The sequence below is a fragment of the Xenopus tropicalis genome, chromosome 5 (assembly GCF_000004195.4).
Source record: "Xenopus tropicalis strain Nigerian chromosome 5, UCB_Xtro_10.0, whole genome shotgun sequence".
In the NCBI taxonomy this organism is placed as follows: domain Eukaryota; kingdom Metazoa; phylum Chordata; class Amphibia; order Anura; family Pipidae; genus Xenopus; species Xenopus tropicalis.
This window is the reverse complement of record NC_030681.2, coordinates 163,340,505-163,351,194: the sequence shown is the minus strand read 5'-3', so window position 1 is coordinate 163,351,194 and position 10,690 is coordinate 163,340,505. Positions and strand designations below refer to the sequence as shown.

Sequence of the window (10,690 nt, the reverse complement as noted above, 5' to 3'; positions counted from 1 at the left end):
CTCTAATGAAGTAGGTTCCCTCTGTACCCAGGAGCTGGGGTGTTGTGGCTATTAGATATATACTGTACCCAGGAGCTGGCACTCTAATGAGTAGGTCCCTCTGTACCCAGGAGCTGGGGGTGTGGCTATTAGATATATACTGTACAGAGGAGCTGGCACTCTAATGAGTAGGTCCCTCTGTACCCAGGAGCTGGGGGTGTGGCTATTAGATATATACTGTACAGAGGAGCTGGCACTCTAATGAGTAGGTCCCTCTGTACCCAGGAGCTGGGGGTGGGGCTATTAGATATATACTGTACAGAGGAGCTGGCACTCTAATGAGTAGGTCCCTCTGTACCCAGGAGCTGGGGGTGTGGCTATTAGATATATACTGTACCCAGGAGCTGGCACTCTAATGAGTAGGTCCTCTGTACCCAGGAGCTGGGGTGTGGCTATTAGATATATACTGTACAGAGGAGCTGGCACTCTAATGAGTAGGTCCCTCTGTACCCAGGAGCTGGGGGTGTGGCTATTAGATATATACTGTACCAGAGGAGCTGGCACTCTAATGAGTAGGGTCCCTCTGTACCCAGGAGCTGGGGTGTGGCTATTAGATATATACTGTACAGAGGAGCTGGCACTCTAATGAGTAGGTCCCTCTGTACCCAGGAGCTGGGGGTGGGGCTGTTAGATACATTACTGTACCAGAGCTGGCACTCTAATGGAGTAGGTCCCTCTGTACCCAGGAGCTGGGGGTGTGGCTATTAGATATAACTGTACCAGGGAGCTGGCACTCTAAGAGTAGGTCCCCTCTGTACCCAGGAGCTGGGGTGTGGGCTATTAGATATATACTGTACCCAGGAGCTGGCACTCTAATGAGTAGGTCCCTCTGTACCAGGAGCTGGGGGTGTGGCTATTAGATATATACTGTACCCAGGAGCTGGCACTCTAATGAGTAGTCCCTCTGTACCCAGGAGCTGGGGTGTGGGCTGTTAGATATATACTGTACAGAGAGCTGCCACTCTAATGAGTAGGTCCCTCTGTACCCGGAGCTGGGGGTGTTGCTATTAGATATATACTGTACCCAGGAGCTGGCACTCTAATGAGTAGGTCCCTCTGTACCCAGGAGCTGGGGTGTGGCTATTAGATATATACTGTACAGAGGAGCTGGCACTCTAATGAGTAGGTCCCTCTGTACCAGGAGCTGGGGTGGGGCTATTAGATATATACTGTACAGAGGAGCTGGCACTCTAATGAGTAGGTCCCTCTGTACCCAGGAGCTGGGGGTGTGGCTATTAGATATATACTGTACCCAGGAGCTGGCACTCTAATGAGTAGGTCCCTCTGTACCCAGGAGCTGGGGGTGTGGCTATTAGATATATACTGTACCCAGGAGCTGGCACTCTAATGAGTAGGTCCCTCTGTACCCAGGAGCTGGGGGTGTGGCTGTTAGATATATACTGTACAGAGGAGCTGGCACTCTAATGAGTAGGTCCCTCTGTACCCAGGAGCTGGGGGTGTGGCTATTAGATATATACTGTACCAGGAGCTGGCACTCTAATGAGTAGGTCCCTCTGTAGCCCAGGAGCCTGGGGTGTGGGCGCTATTAGATATTATACTGTACAGAGGAGCTGGCACTCTAATGAGTACGGTCCCTTTGGCTTACCCAGGAGCTGGGTGGGGCTGTTATGATATATTACTGTTACCAGAGGAGCTGGCACTCTAATGAGTAGGTCCCTGCTGTACCCCAGGAGCTGGGGGTGAGGCTGTTAGATTAGATTACGGTACCCAGGAGCTGGCACTCTATGAGTTAGGTCCCTCTGTACCAGGAGCTGGGGGTGGGGCTATTAGATATATACTGTACCAGGAGCTGGCACTCTAATGAGTAGGTCCCTCTGTACCCAGGAGCTGGGGTGTGGGCTATTAGATATATACTGTACCCAGGAGCTGGCACTCTAATGAGTAGGTCCCTCTGTACCCAGGAGCTGGGGGTGGGGCTATTAGATATATACTGTACAGAGGAGCTGGCACTCTAATGAGTAGAGAAACCCTTTGCCTACAAGCTGCCAGTCTAATGAGGGGAAACCTTTATCCAATAGCAACAATCTAGTACCCAGGCACTGACAGTCTAATGAGAGAGAGATGTGCCCAGGGGCTGAGTTGAGAAAGGAAACATTCTACCCAGTACCCCTCACAAAACTACTGTATATGAAAAGGATATTTCCCTGTATAACTCAGCCTGCAGCCTTGTGCCTTTATATGGGGGGCACAGAACCCCTCAGTGACTGCTAATATCCTTATCATTTACAGTAGGGGGTACATTATCCCTTATAATACATGAGTGATACTCAGAGTTCCCTGTATAACTCAGCCTGCAGGCTTGTGCCTTTATATGGGGGCACACAGAACCCCTCAGTGACTGTTAATATCCTTATCATTTACAGTAGGGGTACATTATCCCTTATAATACATGAGTGATACTCAGAGTTCTCTGTATAACTCAGCCTGCAGCCTTGTGCCTTTATATGGGGGGCACAGAACCCTCAGTGACTGCTAATATCCTTATCATTTACAGTAGGGGTACATTATCCCTTATAATACATGAGTGATACTCAGAGTTCCCTGTATAACTCAGCCTGCAGCCTTGTGCCTTTATATGGGGGGCACAGAACCCCTCAGTGACTGCTAATATCCTTATCACTTACAGTAGGGGGTACATTATCCCTTATAATACATGAGTGATACTCAGAGTTCCCTGTATAACTCAGCCTGCAGCCTTGTGCCTTTATATGGGCACAGAACCCCTCAGTGACTGCTAATATCCTTATCATTTACAGTAGGGGGTACATTATCCCTTATAATACATGAGTGATACTCAGAGTTCCCTGTATAACTCAGCCTGCAGCCTTGTGCCTTTATATGGGGGGCACAGAACCCCTCAGTGACTGCTAATATCCTTATCATTTACAGTAGGGGGTACAGTATCCCTTATAATACATGAGTGATACTCAGAGTTCCCTGTATAACTCAGCCTGCAGCCTTGTGCCTTTATATGGGCAGCAGGAATGGGGCAACTAAACTGGGAGAAGGAATGAGCCAACTAAACTGGGAGAAGGAATGGGCCAACTAAACTGGGAGAAGGAATGAGCCAACTAAACTGGGAGAAGGAATGGGCCAACTAAACTGGGAGAAGGAATGGGCCAACTAAACTGGGAGAAGGAATGGGGCAACTAAACTGGGAGAAGGAATGGGGCAACTAAACTGGGAGAAGGAATGGGGCAACTAAACTGGGAGAAGGAATGGGCCAACTAAACTGGGAGAAGGAATGGGCCAACTAAACTGGGAGAAGGAATGGTGCAACTAAACTGGGAGAAGGAATGGGCCAACTAAACTGGGAGAAGGAATGGGCCAACTAAACTGGGAGAAGGAATGGGCCAACTAAACTGGGAGAAGGAATGGGCCAACTAAACTGGGAGAAGGAATGGGCCAACTAAACTGAGAAAAGGAATGGGCCAACTAAACTGGGAGAAGGAATGGGCCAACTAAACTGGGAGAAGGAATGGTGCAACTAAACTGGGAGAAGGAATGGTGCAACTAAACTGGGAGCAGGAATGGGGCAACTAAACTGGGAGAAGGAATGGGCCAAATAAACTGGGAGAAGGAATGGGCCAACTAAACTGGGAGAAGGAATGAGCCAACTAAACTGGGAGAAGGAATGAGCCAACTAAACTGGGAGAAGGAATGGGGCAACTAAACTGGGAGAAGGAATGGGCCAACTAAACTGGGAGAAGGAATGGGCCAACTAAACTGGGAGAAGGAATGGGCCAACTAAACTGGGAGAAGGAATGGGCCAACTAAACTGGGAGAAGGAATGGGCCAAATAAACTGGGAGAAGGAATGGGCCAACTAAACTGGCAGAAGGAATGGGCCAACTAAACTGGGAGAAGGAATGGGGCAACTAAACTGGGAGAAGGAATGGGCCAACTAAACTGGGAGAAGGAATGGGGCAACTAAACTGGGAGAAGGAATGGGGCAACTAAACTGGGAGAAGGAATGGGGCAACTAAACTGGGAGAAGGAATGGGCCAACTAAACTGGGAGAAGGAATGAGCCAACTATACTGGGAGAAGGAATGGGGCAACTAAACTGGGAGAAGGAATGGGGCAACTAAACTGGGAGAAGGAATGGGCCAACTAAACTGGGAGAAGGAATGGTGCAACTAAACTGGGAGAAGGAATGGGGCAACTAAACTGGGAGAAGGAATGGGCCAACTAAACTGGGAGAAGGAATGAGCCAACTTAACTGGGAGAAGGAATGGGCCAACTAAACTGGGAGCAGGAATGAGCCAACTAAACTGGGAGAAGGAATGGGCCAACTAAACTGGGAGAAGGAATGAGCCAACTAAACTGGGAGAAGGAATGGGCCAACTAAACTGGGAGAAGGAATGAGCCAACTAAACTGGGAGAAGGAATGGGGCAACTAAACTGGGAGAAGGAATGGGGCAACTAAACTAGGAGAAGGAATGGGCCAACTAAACTGGGAGAAGGAATGGGCCAACTAAACTGGGAGAAGGAATGGGGCAACTAAACTGGGAGAAGGAATGGGCCAACTAAACTGGGAGAAGGAATGAGCCAACTAAACTGGGAGAAGGAATGAGCCAACTAAACTGGGAGAAGATATGGACCAACTAAACTGGGAGAAGGAATGGGCCAACTAAACTGGGAGAAGGAATGGGGCAACTAAACTGGGAGAAGGAATGGGCCAACTAAACTGGGAGACGGAATGGGCCAAATAAACTGGGAGAAGGAATGGGCCAACTAAACTGGGAGAAGGAATGGGCCAACTAAACTGGGAGAAGGAATGGGCCAACTAAACTGGGAGAAGGAATGGGCCAAATAAACTGGGAGAAGGAATGGGCCAACTAAACTGGGAGAAGGAATGGGCCAAATAAACTGGGAGAAGGAATGGGCCAAATAAACTGGGAGAAGGAATGGTGCAACTAAACTGGGAGAAGGAATGGGCCAAATAAACTGAGAGAAGGAATGAGCCAACTAAACTGGGAGAAGGAATGGGCCAACTAAACTGGGAGAAGGAATGGGCCAACTAAACTGGGAGAAGGAATGGTGCAACTAAACTGGGAGAAGGAATGAGCCAACTAAACTGGGAGAAGGAATGGGCCAAATAAACTGGGAGAAGGAATGGGCCAACTAAACTGGGAGAAGGAATGGGCCAACTAAACTGGGAGAAGGAATGGGCCAACTAAACTGGGAGAAGGAATGGGCCAACTAAACTGGGAGAAGGAATGGGCCAACTAAACTGGGAGAAGGAATGGGCCAACTAAACTGGGAGAAGGAATGGGCCAACTAAACTGGGAGAAGGAATGGGCCAACTAAACTGGGAGAAGGAATGGTGCAACTAAACTGGGAGAAGGAATGGGCCAAATAAACTGAGAGAAGGAATGAGCCAACTAAACTGGGAGAAGGAATGGGCCAACTAAACTGGGAGAAGGAATGGGCCAACTAAACTGGGAGAAGGAATGGGCCAACTAAACTGGGAGAAGGAATGGGCCAACTAAACTGGGAGAAGGAATGGGCCAACTAAACTGGGAGAAGGAATGGGCCAACTAAACTGGGAGAAGGAATGGGCCAACTAAACTGGGAGAAGGAATGGGCCAACTAAACTGGGAGAAGGAATGGGCCAACTAAACTGGGAGAAGGAATGGGCCAAATAAACTGGGAGAAGGAATGGGCCAACTAAACTGGGAGAAGGAATGGGCCAACTAAACTGGGAGAAGGAATGGGCCAACTAAACTGGGAGAAGGAATGGTGCAACTAAACTGGGAGAAGGAATGGGCCAAATGAACTGAGAGAAGGAATGAGCCAACTAAACTGGGAGAAGGAATGGGCCAACTAAACTGGGAGAAGGAATGGGCCAACTAAACTGGGAGAAGGAATGGGCCAAATAAACTGAGAGAAGGAATGAGCCAACTAAAGTGGGAGAAGGAATGGGCCAACTAAACTGGGAGAAGGAATGGTGCAACTAAACTGGGAGCAGGAATGAGCCAACTAAACTGGGAGAAGGAATGGGCCAACTAAACTGGGAAAAGGAATGGGCCAACTAAACTGGGAGAAGGAATGGGCCAACTAAACTGGGAGAAGGAATGGGCCAAATAAACTGAGAGAAGGAATGAGCCAACTCAACTGGGAGAAGGAATGGGCCAACTAAACTGGGAGAAGGAATGGGCCAACTAAACTGGGAGAAGGAATGGGCCAACTAAACTGGGAGAAGGAATGGGCCAACTAAACTCGGAAAAGGAATGGGCCAACTAAACTGGGAGAAGGAATGGGCCAACTAAACTGGGAGAAGGAATGGGCCAAATAAACTGAGAGAAGGAATGAGCCAACTAAACTGGGAGAGGGAATGGGCCAACTAAACTGGGAGAAGGAATGGGCCAAATAAACTGGGAGAAGGAATAGGCCAACTAAACTGGGAGAAGGAATAGGCCAAATAAACTGGGAGAAGGAATGGGCCAACTAAACTGGGAGAAGGAATGGTGCAACTAAACTGGGAGAAGGAATGGGCCAAATAAACTGAGAGAAGGAATGAGCCAACTAAACTGGGAGAAGGAATGGTGCAACTAAACTGGGAGCAGGAATGAGCCAACTAAACTGGGAGAAGGAATGGGCCAACTAAACTGGGAAAAGGAATGGGCCAACTAAACTGGGAGAAGGAATGGGCCAACTAAACTGGGAGAAGGAATGGGCCAACTAAACTGGGAGAAGGAATGGTGCAACTAAACTGGGAGCAGGAATGAGCCAACTAAACTGGGAGAAGGAATGGGCCAACTAAACTGGGAAAAGGAATGGGCCAACTAAACTGGGAGAAGGAATGGGCCAACTAAACTGGGAGAAGGAATGGGCCAAATAAACTGGGAGAAGGAATGAGCCAACTAAACTGGGAGAAGGAATGGGCCAACTAAACTGGGAGAAGGAATGGGCCAACTAAACTGGGAAAAGCAATGGGCCAACTAAACTGGGAGAAGGAATGGGCCAACTAAACTGGGAGAAGGAATGGGCCAAATAAACTGAGAGAAGGAATGAGCCAACTAAACTGGGAGAAGGAATGGGCCAACTAAACTGGGAGAAGGAATGGGCCAAATAAACTGAGAGAAGGAATGAGCCAACTAAACTGGGAGAAGGAATGGGCCAACTAAACTGGGAGAAGGAATGGGCCAACTAAACTGGGAGAAGGAATGAGCCAACTAAACTGGGAGAAGGAATGGGCCAAATAAACTGAGAGAAGGAATGAGCCAACTAAACTGGGAGAAGGAATGGGTCAACTAAACTGGGAGAAGGAATGGGCCAAATAAACTGAGAGAAGGAATGAGCCAACTAAACTGGGAGAAGGAATGGGCCAACTAAACTGGGAGAAGGAATGGGCCAACTAAACTGGGAGAAGGAATGGGCCAACTAAACTGGGAGAAGGAATGGGCCAACTAAACTGGGAGAAGGAATGGGCCAACTAAACGGGGAGAAGGAATGGGCCAACTAAACTGGGAGAAGGAATGGGCCAAATAAACTGGGAGATTCAATGGGCCAAATAAACTGGGAGATTGAATGGGCCAACTAAACTGGGAGAAGGAATGGGGCAACTAAACTGGGAGAAGGAATGGGCCAACTAAACTGGGAGAAGGAATGAGCCAACTAAACTGGGAGAAGGAATGAGCCAACTAAACTGGGAGAAAGAATGGGCCAACTAAACTGGGAGAAGGAATGGGCCAACTAAACTGGGAGAAGGAATGGGCCAACTAAACTGGGAGAAGGAATGGGCCAACTAAACTGGGAGAAGGAATGGGCCAACTAAACTGGGAGAAGGAATGGGGCAACTAAACTGGGAGAAGGAATGGGCCAACTAAACTGGGAGAAGGAATGGGGCAACTAAACTGGGAGAAGGAATGGGCCAACTAAACTGGGAGAAGGAATGGGCCAACTAAACTGGGAGAAGGAATGGGCCAACTAAACTGGGAGAAGGAATGGGCCAACTAAACTGGGAGAAGGAATGGGCCAACTAAACTGGGAGAAGGAATGAGCCAACTAAACTGGGAGAAGGAATGAGCCAACTAAACTGAGAGAAGGAATGAGCCAACTAAACTGGGAGAAGGAATGGTGCAACTAAACTGGGAGAAGGAATGGTGCAACTAAACTGGGAGAAGGAATGAGCCAACTAAACTGGGAGAAGGAATGGGCCAACTAAACTGGGAGAAGGAATGGGCCAACTAAACTGGGAGAAGGAATGGGCCAATTAAACTGGGAGAAGGAATGGGGCAACTAAACTGGGAGAAGGAATGGGGCAACTAAACTGGGAGAAGGAATGGGCCAGATAAAATGGGAGAAGGAATGGGGCAACTAAACTGGGAGAAGGAATGGGGCAACTAAACTGGGAGAAGGAATGGGCCAAATAAACTGGGAGAAGGAATGGGCCAAATAAACTGGGAGAAGGAATTGTGTGGCTAAACTGTGGATGAAAGTCATGTGACATGGCTGGATGGGGCAAAACTGTATCTGCTACAAGTCTCCTCCCCCTCCCAGAATACAATAGAAATAACCAGACTCTAAGTTGGTTCGGCCCCATTCTGCGCTACAGCCAATGGGTTGGAAGGAGCAGGATTGTCAGTATTGTGCCCCTTATTATTGCACCCACTAACATTGTGACCCCCAGTACAATATCTCAGTTACTGGTCTGTGGGATGGGTGCCCCTCAGCACTGGTATCTGTATATTGATTATTATATTCACTCCTGCCCCACTCTCCCCACAGAACTGCCCCGAAATGAACCTCCTCATGGAAAAACATAAAACTGGAGCAGAGAGAAGCAAATGGGCAACTTCAGCCATGGTAAGTGTAACCTGTCTGTACTGCCCCCTGCAGGTACAACCCAATAACCAGTCTGTACTGCCCCCTGCAGGTACAACCCAATAACCAGTCTGTACTGCCCCCTGCAGGTACAACCCAATAACCAGTCTGTACTGCCCCCTGCAGGTACAACCCAATAACCAGTCTGTACTGCCCCCTGCAGGTACAACCCAATAACCAGTCTGTACTGCCCCCAGCAGGTACAACCCAATAACCAGTCTGTACTGCCCCCTGCAGGTACAACCCAATAACCAGTCTGTACTGCCCCCTGCAGGTACAACCCAATAACCTGTCTGTACTGCCCCCTGCAGGTACAACCCAATAACCAGTCTGTACTGCCCCCTGCAGGTACAACCCAATAACCAGTCTGTACTGCCCCCTGCAGGTACAACCCAATAACCAGTCTGTACTGCCCCCTGCAGGTTCAACCCAATAACCGGTCTGTACTGCCCCCTTCAGGTACAACTCAATAACCAGTCTGTACTGCCCCCTGGAGGTACAACCCAATAACCAGTCTGTACTGCCCCCTGCAGGTACAACCCAATAACCAGTCTGTACTGCCCCCTGCAGGTACAACCCAATAACCAGTCTGTACTGCCCCCTGCAGGTACAACCCAATAACCAGTCTGTACTGCCCCCTGCAGGTACAACCCAATAACCAGTCTGTACTGCCCCCTGCAGGTACAACCCAATAACCAGTCTGTACTGCCCCCTGCAGGTACAACCCAATAACCGGTCTGTACTGCCCCCTTCAGGTACAACTCAATAACCAGTCTGTACTGCCCCCTGGAGGTACAACCCAATAACCAGTCTGTACTGCCCCCTGCAGGTACAATCCAATAACCAGTCTGTACTGCCCCCTGCAGGTACAACCCAATAACCAGTCTGTACTGCCCCCTGCAGGTACAACCCAATAACCAGTCTGTACTGCCCCCTGCAGGTACAACCCAATAACCAGTCTGTACTGCCCCCTGCAGGTACAACCCAATAACCGGTCTGTACTGCCCCCTGCAGGTACAACCCAATAACCGGTCTGTACTGCCCCCTGCAGGTGCAACCCAATAACCGGTCTTTACTGCCCCCTGCAGGTACATCCCAATAACCTGTCTGTACTGCCCCCTGCAGGTACAACCCAATAATCTGTCTGTACTGCCCCCTGCAGGTACAACCCAATAACCAGTCTGTACTGCCCCCTGCAGGTACAACCCAATAACCAGTCTGTACTGCCCCCTGCAGGTACAACCCAATAACCAGTCTGTACTGCCCCCTGCAGGTACAACCCAATAACCTGTCTGTACTGCCCCCTGCAGGTACAACCCAATAACCTGTCTGTACTGCCCCCTGCAGGTACAACCCAATAACCAGTCTGTACTGCCCCCTGCAGGTACAACCCAATAACCAGTCTGTACTGCCCCCTGCAGGTACAACCCAATAACCAGTCTGTACTGCCCCCTGCAGGTACAACTCAATAACCAGTCTGTACTGCCCCCTGGAGGTACAACCCAATAACCAGTCTGTACTGCCCCCTGCAGGTACATCCCAATAACCAGTCTGTACTGCCCCCTGGAGGTACAACCCAATAACCAGTCTGTACTACCCCTGCAGGTACAACCTGTGACCAAAAACCCTTATACTGGCCCCATGTTTAGCCAGTGCATGATCTAGCCAAGATGGTGGCAGCCCATTGTTCTGTTTTCCCGCCGAAAGGGTTTTAAACAAAGAAGCTCCCAGAAGTCCCCTCCAGAGGAGCTGGGCATGTCCCTCCTAGGTTAAACCCCTCCCCTAATGATGCTGCAGGGG

General features: G+C 49.4%; 1 protein-coding gene across 2 annotated transcripts in view; it reads left to right on the top strand.

Annotated features, from left to right (window-relative positions):
- The first annotated feature begins 8,774 nt into the window (after positions 1 to 8,774).
- The window catches only part of LOC100488076 (zinc finger protein 436-like), a 53,688-nt gene continuing 51,772 nt past the window's right edge, over positions 8,775 to 10,690 (top strand). For both annotated transcript variants that reach the window (XR_004222658.1, XM_031901965.1), the window contains exon 1: positions 8,775 to 8,872. Coding sequence is in view for 1 of the 2 variants with exons in the window: in XM_031901965.1 (XP_031757825.1) it covers positions 8,807 to 8,872 (66 nt within the window). In the remaining variant the exon portion in view is untranslated. The remainder of the gene's footprint in view (positions 8,873 to 10,690) is intronic.